The sequence below is a fragment of the Bufo gargarizans genome, chromosome 10 (genome assembly GCF_014858855.1).
Source record: "Bufo gargarizans isolate SCDJY-AF-19 chromosome 10, ASM1485885v1, whole genome shotgun sequence".
NCBI lineage: Eukaryota > Metazoa > Chordata > Amphibia > Anura > Bufonidae > Bufo > Bufo gargarizans.
This window is the reverse complement of record NC_058089.1, coordinates 112135130-112151186: the sequence shown is the minus strand read 5'-3', so window position 1 is coordinate 112151186 and position 16057 is coordinate 112135130. Positions and strand designations below refer to the sequence as shown.

Genomic DNA, 16057 nt, shown 5'->3' with positions numbered 1-16057 from the left:
AGGCAGTATTATAGTAGTTATATTCTTGTACATAGGGGGCAGTATTATAGTACTTATATTCCTGTACATAGGAGCAGTATTATAGTAGTTATATTCTTGTACATAGGAGCAGTATTATAGTAGTTATATTCTTGTACATAGGAGGCAGTATTATAGTAGTTATATCTTGTACATGGGAGCAGTATTTAGTAGTTATATTCTTGTACATGGGAGCAGTATTATAGTAGTTATATTCTTGTACATAGGAGGCAGTATTATAGTAGTTATATTCTTGTACATAGGATCAGTATTAGAGTAGTTATATACTTGTACATAGGAGCAGTATTATAGTAGTTATATTATTGTGCATAGTAGCAGTATTATAGTAGTTATATTCTTGTACATAGGAGGCAGTATTATAGCAGTTATATTCTTGTACATAGGAGCAGTATTATAGTAGTTATATTATTGTGCATAGTAGCAGTATTATAGTAGTTATATTCTTGTACATAGGAGCAGTATTATAGTAGTTATATTCTTAACCAAAACTCTTTTATTGAGAGTGCATACGGTCTGGACAAAAAATCATGCATCAATATATAGCCATTCGCAGATGGCAGCAGCATAATGGGTGCCAATATTCTTACAGACCATGTCAGATCTACTAACATAGTGAGTATAAACAATTTAGTAACAACGAATGAAAGAAAAGACACAGACAAGATTGGGGGGTGGGGGGTTGGGAGGAGGGGTAGAATTGGGTGGGTAGAGGAGGAGAGGGAGTTCTTCCAATTCACTCGGGGTTGCGGTATTTCTCCCATGGTCGCCACAGTTTGAGAAATTTGGAACGTGTGCGAGTTTCCCAATGGGCTAATTCCTCAAATCTAAACAGTTGATCTGTTTTCTCGGTCCACATTAACATTGAGGGTGGTGAGTCATTCTTCCAGAGGAGGGGTACCAACAAACGCGCTGCAGTAAGAAGCATGGTCGGGAGGTCAGCTTTGGCAGGAGTAAGGGAATCGTTGGGACACCAGAGGAGTACTAGTTTTGCATCCAGACGTACCTTAGAGGCACATATCCGGTTAATTGTGTTCTCTATTTGAGACCAAAAGGAGCGAATTTTACTACAAGACCACCATATGTGTGACAAAGAGCCGACTTCTGTTCCACACCTCCAGCACTGCGATGGAATGTCAGGGTTGAGCCTATGTAGGAGTTCTGGCGTTTTGTACCAGCGGGTATAGTAGTTATATTCTTGTACATAGGAGCAGTATTATAGTAGTTATATTCTTGTACATAGGAGCAGTATTATAGTAGTTATATTCTTGTACATAGGAGGCAGTATTATAGTAGTTATATTCTTGTACATAGGAGGCAGTATTATAGTAGTTATATTCTTGTACATAGGAGCAGTATTATAGTAGTTATATTCTTGTACATAGGAGCAGTATTATAGTAGTTATATTCTTGTGCATAGGAGCAGTATTATAGTAGGTATATTCTTGTACATAGGAACAGTATTATAGTAGGTATATTCTTGTACATAGGAACAGTATTATAGTAGTTATATTCCTGTATATAGGAGGCAGTATTATAGTAGTTATATTCTTGTACATAGGAGGCAGTATTATAGTAGTTATATTCTTGTACATAGGAGGCAGTATTATAGTAGTTATATTCTTGTACATAGGAGCAGTATTATAGTAGTTATATTCTTGTACATAGGAGCAGTATTATAGTAGTTATATTCTTGTACATAGGAGCAGTATTATAGTAGTTATATTCTTGTACATAGGAGGCAGTATTATAGTAGTTATATTCTTGTACATAGGAGGCAGTATTATAGTAGTTATAGTCTTGTACATAGGAGCAGTATTATAGTAGTTATATTCTTTATCAAATTTCTTTTTATTTGAGAGATATACACAGTCATGTAGAGAATCATACATCTTGTGTCCAGACGCAACTGGAAAAGTGCATAATCAGCAAGTACACTATGTGCAAAATGATGGCATACACGACTTCAAATAATAAAGTGACAAAAATGAACAAATATCTGACGAGGGGGGGTTATAACAAGACAAAGGAAGGTGAAACAGGGGGGGGATAGAGGGGAGGGGGAGAGTTGGATGTCAATCAACATCTTAAGTCAAGACATGTCTAAACCTAGAAATTGCGATATAGCTTCCAAGGAGACCATATTTTTACAAAAACTGCTCTAGAGTCATTTTCCCAGTGGGCTAATTCTTCAAACCGATATAATTGGTCAATTTTTTCCGTCCACATCAAGAACGAAGGGGCTGATTCATTTTTCCATAAAAGAGGGATCAGCAGTCGAGCTGCTGTAATAAGCATGGTTGGTAGGTTATACTTTGAAGGAGTGAGCGTGCTATTTGGGCACCAGAGCAGCAGGAGTTTTGCATCTAAGGTAATCTGGATGTTACATATCCTGTTTATAGCTGCCCCTACTTCAACCCAGAACGGTTTGATTTTCTCGCAACTCCACCAAATATGAGACAAAGAGCCAATGTCTCCTCCACACCTCCAGCAGTTGTTTGGGATAGCGGGATTGAGCTTGTGAAGGAATTCCGGCGTCTTATACCATCTTGTAAGTAATTTATAAGAGTTTGCCTGGATTTTAATACAACGATTGAAACCATGTGAGTGTGTGAGGATGAACGCCTTTTCAGGTTCTGACAGAGTCAGAGACAGTTCTTTCTCCCAAGCTGCAAGGAACCACAGATCTGGAGGTGCGGAGGAGAGTAACTCCCTGTAGAACGTGGAGAGAGGTTTCTTGGGGCGAAGGGCGTTAGCGATTTTCCCTTCCAACCAAGAGGGATCAACCGTGGGCCTGGGCAGAGATTTCAAAAGCGCCAAGTCTTTCTTAAACGCCATAAGCGATAGGAAAGAGGCTCCTTGAACCCTCGGGATTTCATATATCTTACTCCAATTTAAGGCACCTGATACAGTAATGATGTCTTTCAGTTTAAAGTTGGCTAGTATAGCCCAAATTCCTGTCGCATCAGAGGTGGCCGGGTGTACATACGCCTGCAGCAGATCTAAGGGGAGATTCAAGCTTGGGAACCTAAGGGTAGAGGACCCATATAGTTTGGTCCATTCCAGTAACAGACCCTTCCATAGTGGCGAGGTGAACTTATTATTAGCAGTACATTTGCGTAAACCCCAAAGAACTAACTTGTCCCTATATGAGAGCAGATAACACTCCAATCGGGAGACAAGGCCGAGAGGGCGCCAGGCGATGAGGCTCAAAGCTCTGTTCAGCATCGATGCTTTGTAGTAAAGGTATATGTCGGGTAGGCCGAAGCCTCCCAACCTCCTCTCCCGAGTGAGAGTGGCATAAGCCAGTCTAGGGGACCCTCCAGACCAAACAAAGGTTGAGATGACCCTGCGGACCTCCACAAAGAAGGAATGGGGTAGCCAGATAGGGAGTGTTTGGATGAGGTACAGCAGTCTGGGGACAATAAAAGCTTTAATGAAGTTCTTCCGCCCAATCCAAGAGATAAACGGAAGTTTTAGAGCTTGTAAGTGTGATCTAATGGATTTCAGCAGAGGTACATAATTTAACTCGAAAAGATCTTCTGGTTTTGCTGAGATATGTGTACCCAGAAAAGGGATTGACTTAGCGGCCCATGAAAAAGCAGCGATACCTTTAAGCGTATCCACGGTAGCGGAAGGGCAAGAAATATTCAGGGCTTGCGACTTAGTATAATTGATCTTAAAATTTGAGACTGCTCCATATTCCTCAAAAAGGGCCTGAAGTCTGGGGAAGGAAGTTAGAGGGTTGGACGTTATGACCAAAAGGTCGTCTGCAAAAGCGGCCGTCAGGTGGGTATGCGACCCCAAGGTGATCCCCCTAATGTCTGGATCTTGCCGGATCCTGGCCAGCAGGGTCTCCATGACAATAACAAAGAGGGCAGGTGAGAGTGGGCACCCCTGCCTCGTCCCATTAGTAATGGGAAAAGCTGGGGAGAGTGTTCCATTAATCCGTATTCTGGCAGAGGGGAGCGAATAGAGTGAGAAAATGGATTTGATGAACTGGTCCGGAAGGCCAAACTTCGACAGTGCCCGAGACATGAATTGCCAACTGATCCTGTCAAAGGCCTTCTCTGCGTCTGTACTGAGAAGAGCTAAGGGTATTGATTGCTGACGAGCATGCGTGATCAATTGTATGACACGGACCGTATTTTCGCTTCCCTGCCTGCCAGAGACGAACCCCACCTGCTCCTCGTTGATAATGCCAGGGAGAACCAACTGAATTCGTTGAGCCAAGATTTTGGCCCACCACTTCACATCTGTGTTTAGAAGCGAAATAGGGCGGTAACTCCCGCAATGTAGGGGATCCTTATTTTCCTTGTGGATTACCGTGATATGGGCTGAAAGCGATTGGGGAGGGAGGGAACCCCCTTGGAGTAAGTAGTTACATAAGGTATTAAAATGGGGAATTAGGGTCTGCTTAAAGGATTTGTAGTAAGATATGGTAAAACCATCAGGGCCTGGGCTTTTCCCTGAGGGTATGGAGGAGAGAACTTTACAAATTTCATCGTCTGTGATAGTGTTGAGCGCGAATATTCGAATATCGAATTTTTTTCGCGAATATCGGCACTTCGCTAATTCGCGAATATTTCGAATATAGTGATATAAATTCGATATTTCGAATATTCGTTTTTTTTTTTTTTTTTTTTTTTTTTTTATTGTTATATTTTTTTCTTTCCCACTTCCCTAAAGTTGTTCTTACCTGTCCTTTGGATTCCTGGCTTCCTGGCTGCTCCAGTCAGTGCCCGTTGCCGCTTCTGCCGACTTCCATGCTCATGGAGCGTCCCCATCACCATGGGAACATCTCCATATACTAGAATGTACTGTCGGATTTGAGAATTACGTTGAAATCGCAATTCGATTTTTTCAAGTTATAAAATTCGAATTTCGATTTTAACTTAGCACTGCTATATGCCATATTAGTTAGCCTAATATGGCATATAGCAGTGCTAAGTTAAAATCGAAATTCGATTATTATAACTTGAAAAAATCGAATTGCGATTTCAACGTAATTCTCAAATCCGACAGTACATTCTAGTATATGGAGTCGTTCCCATGGTGATGGGGACGCTCCATAAGCATGGGATATGGCTTCAATGGCTTGGTAGAATTAGCGAATTGACGAATATATTCGTTATATTCCACAAAACGAATATAACGAATGTATTCGTCATATTCCACAAAACGAATATAACGAATGTATTCGTCATATATCACAAAACGAAGATAACGAAGTATTCTGCATCTTCATTTTAGCTACCTATTCATCAATTTCGCTAATTCTAGCAATGATATAGGAAAGTTGACTATAGAGACAGCTAAGTATAATTCGCTATGCGATTATATGACTGCTTTTTTTATAAATAGTATAATTATAATAATTATCAGGTATTATAATTATTCTATTTATTTTAAAAAAAAGCAGTAATATAATCGCATAGCGAATTATACTTAGCTGTCTCTATAGTTAACTTTCCTATATCATTGCTAGAATTAGCGAAATTGATGAATAGGTAGCTAAAATGAAGATGCAGAATACTACGTTATCTTCGTTTTGTGATATATGACGAATACATTCGTTATATTCGTTTTGTGGAATATAACGAATATATTCGTCAATTCGCTAATTCTACCAAGCCATTGAAGCCATATCCCATGCTTATGGAGCGTCCCCATCACCATGGGAACGACTCCATATACTAGAATGTACTGTCGGATTTGAGAATTACGTTGAAATCGCAATTCGATTTTTTCAAGTTATAATAATCGAATTTCGATTTTAACTTAGCACTGCTATATGCCATATTAGGCTAACTAATATGGCATATAGCAGTGCTAAGTTAAAATCGAAATTCGAATTTTATAACTTGAAAAAATCGAATTGCAATTTCAATAGGAGAGTAGCCTTTAAGTTAAAATCGAAATTCGATTATTTAAATCGCATATTAATCGCGATAACAAGAATAATGACGAATATTCGATTTCGACGAATATAAAACGAATATTCTATCGAATATTCGCGAATTTCGTCGAAATCGAATATGGCACCTGCCGCTCATCACTAGTCTGTGATGGGAGACAGGAGCTGGGCTGACTGAGCTGGGGTAATAGTAGGTAACCGGAGGGAGGAGAGGAATTTCTCTGTCGCTTCACCTAATTGAGCTGGTGACATGTGATCTGGTGTCTTAAGGTTGTATAGGTCCCTATAGAAGGCGCAGAAGGTCTTAGCTATGTCTGGGGTCCCTTTATGAAGGACGCCTTTGTCATCTTTAACTGCCGCAATAAAGGAGTCAGTTCTTTGTTTCTTCACTAAAGCGGACATCAGTCTATTCCCTTTATCTCCGTGCGCATACGAACGGAATTTAGCTCTAAGTAAAAGCTTAGCTGAGGTGACGTTTAGCAGGTTCTTGAGCTTAGTACGGGCTTCTGAAAGCTCCGAGGCACAGCTAAGGGCCTGGGAGGATTTGTGCGTCAGCTCTAGAGCCTGAATCTGGGAGAGAAGTGTCGCCACAGCCTGATTCCGTTGTTTTTTAATATGTGCACCTAAAGCTATCAATTCGCCTCTCAGGACCGCCTTATGGGTTTCCCAAATAATAGCAGGGGAGGGAGCGTCAGGGCCTGAAGTATTAGATGTGAAGAAATCCTTTATGATAGAAGATAATTTAGCAGCATGGGAGGGGTCCGAGATAATGGTCTCATTAATGCGCCAATTCCATTCCCTCTTTGGGAGGTCCCGCAGGGAAATGTTCAGAAATACCGGAGCGTGGTCAGACAGGGTGATGTTCCCTATGTGGGAATTAATGACTCTGTTAGCCCAGGATTTGGATAAGAATAAATAGTCTAATCTATGGTAAGATAGTTTAGCAGCTGAATAAAAGGAAAAATCCCTACCAGTAGGGTTAGTGGTGCGCCAGATATCTAGAACTCCTAACCTCTGCAGGGCTAGCTTAAGGCGCCACAAACGGGTATGTGTGATGGCAGACTTCCCATTAGAAGCGTCCAGTGCAGGATCAAGGGTAGCATTAAAATCGCCTCCTAGAATAACCATTCCCTCCTTAAAGGAGGATAGTAGGCCAAGGGTCTGAACGAGCCAAGCAACCTGCCCTCTGTTGGGAGCATATACAGTTGCCAGGGTAACAGGAGTGTCAGCAATAGTGCCCTTAACAAACAGGTATCGACCCTCAGGGTCTGCAGATACGGCAGAATGCTTAAAGGGGAGCTGTTTGTGGATTGCTATGCTGACACCCCTGCTAGCCGAACTATACGTGCTGTGGAACCACTGAGAAAACCGTTTGGGAGGCAATTTGGGGATCTTACCCTCTCGGAAGTGGGTTTCCTGAAAGAACGCTATAGACACTTTATCCCTCTGTAAAAGGGCCAGGATTTGGGACCGTTTGCAAGGCTCGTTCATTCCCCGGGCGTTAAAGGAAGAAATCACAATAGACGACATTCTGCAATAGAAAGTGGACAGTCAGCATTTAATATGCAATACATGACATATATGACATCTGATGGTGGATGAGGGGGGGGGGGAGGGGAGACACAAGAGGTAAGGAGGGGAGAGAACAAATACGACATTAAATAATAGCACAGATATATTCTGCATATAAAGCTCTACTGAGCACCTGACAACACGACCCTTTCTCATTTCGGCTACCAGCCGGGGTCTGTCAGGTGGGGGGTCCCGCAGAGCTACAGAAGGCCAAATACTGGCCATCTCACAAGGAAAAAGGGGGTAACCCAAAGGTAAAACCGGGTGAACCCTTGCATATTAGAAAGAAGAGCAGGGAACAGGCAAGGTACAGAACCTCATTTGTATCAGACCATAACTGCACTCTGAGACAGTATACTCCGCAACAGGCGGCCATGACTGGCCTGAAATCAGGCCGAGAGCCCTCAGGGAACAGGTAAGGTACAGAACCTAACAGCAATCAAACTAGAACTGCAGACTCAGACATTATTTTCCGCAACAAGCGGACATGACACCTCATAATCAGGCCTAAAGCCCTCAGAGGACATAAAAGCATCTGCCAACTTCACCCTCATGCAGTCAGTCCCAGGAACTTCTCTTGAGACAGGAACAGAATAAACAGCTCCTCACACATCTTCTGTGCTCAGGTAGGAGGGTGAGCAGACTTTTCAGCCCGAGCCCTGGGAGACCTTTTATTGTAGACAGGGCGCCATTCAGCCGCCTGGGGTGGCGGGAGAGGTGGGTCCTCCATGTCGGCCGGCATCCACGACGGGATTTCAATCGGGCTTAATCCCAGCTGAGCCCAGCTGGTATGTAGATCCTTCGGCGATCTGATAGAAATCTGGCGTCCGTTTTTGAGGACCGCGATCCCGAACGGGTAAAGCCACCGAAACGGGGTAGCTGCGGCTCTAAGGGCATCCAGGAGCGGCTTGAGGATACGCCGTTTAGCCAGTGTGGAGGGGGCCAGATCCTGGAAAAACATAATCGGCGTACCTCCATACTGCAGCTGCTCGGCTTCTCTTCCTGCTCTCATAATCGCTGCGGTGTCGATAAAACTAAGGAGGCCGCAGATGACATCCCGTGGGGGTTCTGTGTTCTTCGGCTTAGGCCTCAGCGCCCGGTGAATCCTCTCGATTATTACACGGCCCGCTCTCTCAGGCCCCAGCAGGTCAGCGAATATCTCCTGCGCCACTTTCTCCAGCGCTTCACTGGCGAAGGATTCTGGGAGCCCGCGAATCCTGAGATTCCTCCTGCGGCTCCGATTCTCCTGGTCCTCGACCCTCAGGAGCGCTTCATTGAGCAGGTCAGTGTGGGAGCTGATCGCCTTGTAGGTTTTCTCTTCTCTCTGAAGAGCCGCCTCCTGCGCGCCCTCCAGGTCTGACACCCGGTGACCCATGCTCCGGAGGTCTTCTTTAATCTCTGTAAGATCTTGCTTGATCGGGGCTAAAGCTGAATTAAGCACCTCCAATAGTGCCGCTTTTGTAAATGAGCCCCTCTGCCTCCTTGATTTACAGGTGGACACATCAGAAACACTCCCGCCATCAGTGTCTTCCTCCATGTCGGATGCCTGGGCCGGAGCGGGCGCCATCTTGGGAGTTTCAGCCGACCTCAGCCTTGCATGTTTTTTGAGGTATTGATCCATGTCGGGCTGTCTAGATTTTACAGGAATAGGATCTGCTGGTTCCCTGGGTCGATCCTTGCCCGTTTTGCCCATTAGTGCGGTGCTGTTAGCTGATTAAAAGGGTTAATACACCGGTAAGGATGAGGAGCTCAGCAACGTGCAGCCATCCAGCTACGCAGCCAGGCTCCGCCCTCTATAGTAGTTATATTCTTGTACATAGGAGCAGTATTATAGTAGTTATATTCTTGTACATAGGAGGCAGTATTATAGCAGTTATATTCTTGTACATAGGAGGCAGTATTATAGTAGTTATATTCTTGTACATAGGAGCAGTATTATAGTAGTTATATTCTTGTACATAGGAGCAGTATTATAGTAGTTATATTCTTGTACATAGGAGCAGTATTATAGTAGTTATATTCTTGTACATAGGAGCAGTATTATAGTAGTTATATTCTTGTACATAGGAGGCAGTATTATAGTAGTTATATTATTGTGCATAGTAGCAGTATTATAGTAGTTATATTCTTGTACATAGGGGCAATCCGGAAGGAGTGGTGCAGAACAGAGGCACGGTACCCCACGGAAGCACTACGAAGTGCTTCCATGCCTCCACACCGAAAAAAAAAAAATGGAACATGTTCATTTTTTTTTTTTGCGGTGCAGACGCATCACAGACCCATTCAAGTTAAATGAGTCTGCATCCATCTGTAACAACCGCACGGATAGTGCCCGTACATTGGGGACCACAAATTGCAGTCCCCAATGCACGGAACGGCCGTCATCAGGCCTAAGTGACAGAGGTGTGAAGACAGCGCCTGGATTTGATCTTCTTCTTTATTTTTTCACATTATTGCATCGCCTTTATTCACTGTGGCAATGCCCTGGCCACAGTGCCAAAGTTGTTAAACAACGGTTAGAGGAATGTGATAGATATTTCAACTGATGACTTGGTTCCAACTTCCCCAGATCTCAGTCCGGTCAAGCAGCTGTGGGATTTGCCCCTTTTCACAACTAAACTCAGCGAAATTCTTGTAGTTTACTTACTGACCACTAGGCTTAAAACATGTCAAGACTTCATGTTCTTGGAGAGCAGCCACATGGGCCACAGACACAATGGACGGGAGGGCATCATGTTGACCTTTTGTGAATGGAGGAGTCTGTGTTATATATACAGCAGTGTTATCTGTCATTGTAATCCTGTAGAGAGTCTTAACATATTATGACGCCCAGTGGCCAGTGTGGTACCTGCACGATTTTAGTTATGTATTTTTTTTTAAATATAGATGGTGACATGGAAAATCAAAAGAAAATTAACCAAACCTTGTAAAAAAAAATTACAATTTGTCATTTTCTGTTGACACATCACCTTTAATGTTACAGCTGACTGGTCTATGTACAACTAGTATCAAAATAGGAAGAAATATGTTTTCGTTTCCAGGTCTGACTTATGAAAGGCCGCTAGTGATCACGAAATATGGAACACTACGGGGCGTTACGTTGCCAGTAAAGGAAACATTAGAAACCGCTGACGTATTTAATGGAATCCCGTTTGCACAACCTCCAGTCGGACCTCTGAGACTTGCTAACCCGATGCCTCCTGTGCCCTGGTACTCTGTTAGAGACGCCTCTAAGTATCCCAACATGTGAGTCCACGTATTTGTGGTGCAGTTGAATATATATGTTCTTTGAATTCTAAGACATTTTAAGAACTTCTAAGGACCAGTTGTTATGTTCAGATACCACAGAATTGAAAGCGGGTGTACTTTGCTCTTCTCATGTATATACATATATTATAGCGAAGGGGGTGAACACATTTGCACTGACAACTGCTCAGCTTTTATTTATTGTGTTACACGCTGTATATTTTTATTCCATTGTAACAATGTGGACTATTCTCTGGTCCATTATGTAAAATATCAGTTAAAATCAATTTTACTTCCAGCTTGTAATGTAACAAGACGGGAAAAACACAGAGGGGGGTGAAAACTTTCACAAGTAATTGTACACCACTGTAGTGATACGTATATTTACAAGACCAATGACCTAGATGGAGATACATTTCACTGTCTCTGTATATATCAGGTGTTTACAGGTAGACATGCCTCCGAGTAACCCCTCCTTACAGCTGCCCCCGATGTCGGAGGACTGCCTGTACCTGAATGTGTATACTCCAGCCGACAGACACAAGAATCCAAATTACCTGTAAGTGCCAGAAAGCAGAGGATAACACCTTGATACTTATAATCTTCTAATTTCCCAATGTTAACTCCCCAGCTATTGTGACCCTAAAACTCTGGCCATACTCTGACAGCGGCAGGTGCACAGGACATGTTGGGAGTTGTAGTTTTGCAGAAAGTTTCTCTTAAATGTTGTCTCTAAGGGGCACATTTATTAAGACTGGCCTCTCCAGTTTTTTAGCCGTCTTACATTTAGACCATTTTCTGCACCTAAAACAGGCATCCAAAATGGTAAATGAGACGGCCCATCGGCTTCACTGCCCACTCCCAACTTGCGCCACAGTCTGCACCATAAATACGCCTAATATATAAAACATTTCTGTTTCATAAATGACCCCCTAAACACAGACATAGGAGCGTCATTCAGTGCAGATACCATAGATCGCTACTCTTTACTTTATGTACAAGCCGCCATACATGTGAGTGATGTCATCTGCACCTTACAGGCTGTCACCTTTCATGAGGTTCTCACATATGACGCAGTGTCCCTTTTAAAAAAAAAATAATTCTTTATTATTTTTCCTTCAACAGGACATACAATACATTCAGAGTGTACATCTCTGAACACACAAAAAACAAAGTAAGGCACTGCAAGTGCCATAGACAATTCAATCACAAATATGCTTTCACTAGTACAGAGCAGTCAAAATACGCAATCAATATACAATAGCATACATAATCAATCCTCTTACGTAGAATTAAGAAGAACTGGCCAATCTGAACAGCATACGACCAAGTGTCCCCTTCAATTGACTCACCAGGTACCATTCCGTGAGTGGGAACGGCCTCATGATTAGCTGTATCTCTGCGTTCGACATACAGTGCTCAATAAACGGTTTCCATTTCTGAAACAACCCTTTAGCCTGTCGTTCCTTCGCCGCAAGAGAGTTTAACCTTTCTATATGAAAAACATGTTTTAGTTGCTCAATTATGAACTGTAACCCTGGAGTATCATCTTGAAGCCATTTTTGCAGGAGACTACGCTTCACTATCATGCATATAGTATGGAACAAGCGGGGTAACCCACCCTGTCCTACCTCCCCCTCCTCATAGTGGAATAAATACAATTTAGCGGACAATGGAAACTCCCTTCCCCAGATCCCCCGAACCAAATTCCCCACTTCCTCCCACAACCTTTTACTCTTTGGACAGGTCCAGATTCCATGGAATAAATCGGAGAACCCTATTCCACACTTCGGGCAACTTGTAATCCTGTCTGGTTTAGCTGGATGAGGGGGAATATTAAAACCATAGATAGCTCTATACATGAGCCGAACCTGAGTGTCCCTCCAGGACTCATTAACTATATGTCTCCTAACTAATTCCCACCCTATCACTATCTTTGGTTCAATGTCACCATCATCCAGTTGCTCCGCCCATTTCTCAAAACATTTATTCCTATCCCTAGTCCCATCTTCTTTCCTCATATCCGCGTAGATCGTAGAAATCGAGACCCTCCCACCTCCTAAGTCTAAGATCTTATCCAGGATATTTCTACGCACCTCCTTTTGCACCAGCACCAGCTGATTTACCACCGCCTCCTTTACTTGAGACCACTGAATAGTTTGAAATGACGACAAGGAGAACTTTGCAATCAATTCTTCTCCAGTCAGCCACCTAGGCTCCAAGTCATGTAATAAATGTTTCTCACACAAAATCCCTTTCCTCCTCCATTCCTCAAACAATTTGTTCCTAATAACCTGTGGGAATTCAGGATTGTTCCATAATGGAAGATGCTTAGAGATTCTGTACGACAACCAGTACTTTTTCCTAAGAATCCTCCATGCAGCTATTGTGTCCTTAAACAATAAAGACTGTTTAATCCATATAGGAATCACCTGCAACCTCGAATGCAGCAACGCCACCGGAGACCAGGGAGCACAGAATTCCTTTTCCAACAGTAAAGCTGAATAAAAACTAGAGCCATTGATCCAGTCACAAACATGCCTTGCCATGCACGCCAGATTGTAATTACTAACGTCAGGAAATGCTATCCCTCCCTGTTCGATTCCCTTCACCAGGGAACGCATTGGTATCCTAGGTCTCTTGCCATGCCACAGAAAGAGTTTCAACGCTTTGACAATTTTGGAGACATCTTTATGTTTTAACAGAATGGGGATAGTCTGCATAGGGTAAAGTAATTTAGAAATTACTAGCAACGACAGCGGCAGATCATGCCATCTATGTAGTTCTTTAACTATTTTAGTTATTAACGGGTCATAATTAAGTCTATATATAGACTCAGGAGTGGTCCCCACTTTAATCCCCAAGTAAGTTATGTAAGAACGGGCAATTGGTATACCCCCTAGGTCATTTCCCATCACCCTCTGCCCCCCGCCCTTTAAAAATAGTATCTCACTCTTTGATTTATTTATCTTCAACCCAGAGAGGAGACCGATCTCCTCTAGCGCCTCCATAATCCTCCCAATATCCCTTTTAGGGTTAGAGAAGAAAAGCAAGATATCATCGGCAAACAAAGCCGTACGTAGCTGCTTCTTACCCACCCCTAAACCCTCAAATAAATCTTCTGAGTCCAGCCATCTAGACAATGGCTCTATAGCCAAGTCAAACAAGAGAGGAGACAGGGGGCAACCCTGCCTAGTTCCTCTTTGTAACACAAAAGAATCGGATATACAAACCCATGTGCAGACCATTGCCCTTGGACCCAAATATAACCCATCTAAGAGCGTACGAAACATCCCTTTAATGCCCGCCGAATCCAGAGCAAGACCCAGCCATTTCCAGTTAATGCTATCGAAAGCCTTTTCCGCATCTAAAGTGAGAATGGCTGGGTCCTGTCCCTGGCATTCCACCTTTCCGGCCACAGAAAGGGCTAATAACACTTTCCTTAAATTGGTGACAGCCGCCCTACCTTTAATAAAACCCACCTGCGCAGGGGAGATCAAAGAGGGAAGAACAACGGCCAACCTGTTGGCAAGCAATTTTGATAGGATTTTAAGGTCATGGTTAATTAGGGATATTGGCCTATGAGACATCAAATTTTCTGGATCTTTCCCAGCTTTATGAAGTAACGTTATGTGAGCCGTATTCATACGCTGCGGCAACATAGTCCCCTCAACTATAGAAGAATAAAGGGACGTCAAATATGGCACCACCTGAGCATCTAATGCTTTGTAAAAGTCTGCCGTATACCCATCCGGGCCTGGGGCTTTACCAGAGGGAAAGGATTTTATAATTGCCTGAACCTCCGCTGCTGTCAATGGGGCGTTCAAAGTATCCAACTGTTCCACTGTCAGAGTTGGCAAGGAGATACGCTCTAAGAAAGCCCTCCCCTCCTCCACCCTATCCCCAGCATTTTGGTAGAATGTCTCCATATAGCGTTCAAACAACTTATTAATCTGTTGCGGTCTGTGCTCCCTGGTCCCATCTCCTCTCCTCACCACCTGGATGTGATTCGGAGGGCGCCTACCTTTAGCCAAAGAGGCTAGCAGCTTCCCAGATTTGTTGCCAAATCTATGCAAACGGGCCTCTAGTTGAGATCTTTTTGAAATCTCTATTTTCTCCGCCCATTCATCAAAGTCTCTCTTAGCCGAGATCCAGTGTTCTTTAGCAGTCTGGGTCTGGGCCAAGAGAAAGTTACTATAAGCTTCCCTTAAACATGTACTAGCTTTTTCATACTGATTCCTGGCTATTTTCTTAATAGAGGAGACATACGCCATCAACCTACCCCTCAGGACAACTTTGGCCGTTTCCCAGAATAATATCGGATCATTCACATGCTGCCTATTGTCATCAACAAATTCCATCCACCACCCTTTCAAGAGTTTTACAAACTCGTCATCCTTTATCAAATAATTAGGGAACCTCCATATATACTCACTACCCCCCTTATACACTTCCCTGATATCCATTAGGAGAGGAGAATGATCCGATATTACCATGTCCCCTATGTAGTGTCCCTTTAAGATGAATGGATTTCTAATAAATGTTAATCTGTTCCCCTTTTTCCCTAGGTCATGTTCTTTATACACGGTGGTGCGATGGTGTTGGGGACGGCCAGTACATATGATGGTTCTGTACTTTGCGCCTATGAGAAGGTAGTGGTTGTGGCCACAAATTACAGGCTGGGGATGCTAGGATTGTTCAGGTAAAGATCTAGCACTGCTACATAATGTATCTTCACCATTCTCCATCATTGTACTAATTACATATAAGGCAAATTTACACTAAATATTCAGTAAATAAATATCATTGCTAAGTATCTATCTGTATTAAACTCCAGAGCAGCATTCACAATTCTGCTGATTGTAATTGAAAACAGTGAACAGACATTAACCTTAACCCTTTATCTTAGATGTTATAATGCAGTGGAGAAGGGGAAGGGGGGATGTCACGTACACCACTGCCTTGTCCCCTCGGCTTCCACTCAGGCGGCAAACTGAGCATAAGTCACACCTCAGCATAGTCCAGGCCTCCCAAACACACTGCCACCATCTATCCAATGCAAATAATTTTTTTTTGGGGGGGGCCAATAGAAACCACAACAGCGCCCCACTCGCAAGCAAGCACACAATAACCCAACCGTACGTATTCTGTAATGGAGCTAGGCTCAGAGCACAAGTCACACCAATAAAGTTTTAGGCTTTGAAGGTTATGGACACTTTTAGGGCAATTTTTTTATTATTGCATTTTTCTCATGTTGGCAGTGGCGTAGCGTGGGTTGCCAGCACC

General features: G+C 43.1%; 1 protein-coding gene across 3 annotated transcripts in view; it reads left to right on the top strand.

The window, feature by feature from the left end:
• Positions 1–16057, top strand: part of LOC122920664 (fatty acyl-CoA hydrolase precursor, medium chain-like) — an 85591-nt gene that overhangs the window by 33006 nt on the left and 36528 nt on the right. Inside the window, exons 2-4 of one of the 3 annotated variants that reach the window (XM_044270342.1) lie at positions 10567–10771; positions 11211–11330; positions 15340–15473. In XM_044270342.1, coding sequence (XP_044126277.1) covers positions 15343–15473 — 131 coding nt within the window. In that variant the 5' untranslated portion in view covers positions 10567–10771; positions 11211–11330; positions 15340–15342. The remainder of the gene's footprint in view (positions 1–10566; positions 10772–11210; positions 11331–15339; positions 15474–16057) is intronic. The other 2 variants (XM_044270345.1, XM_044270346.1) reach the window with 2 other exon arrangements.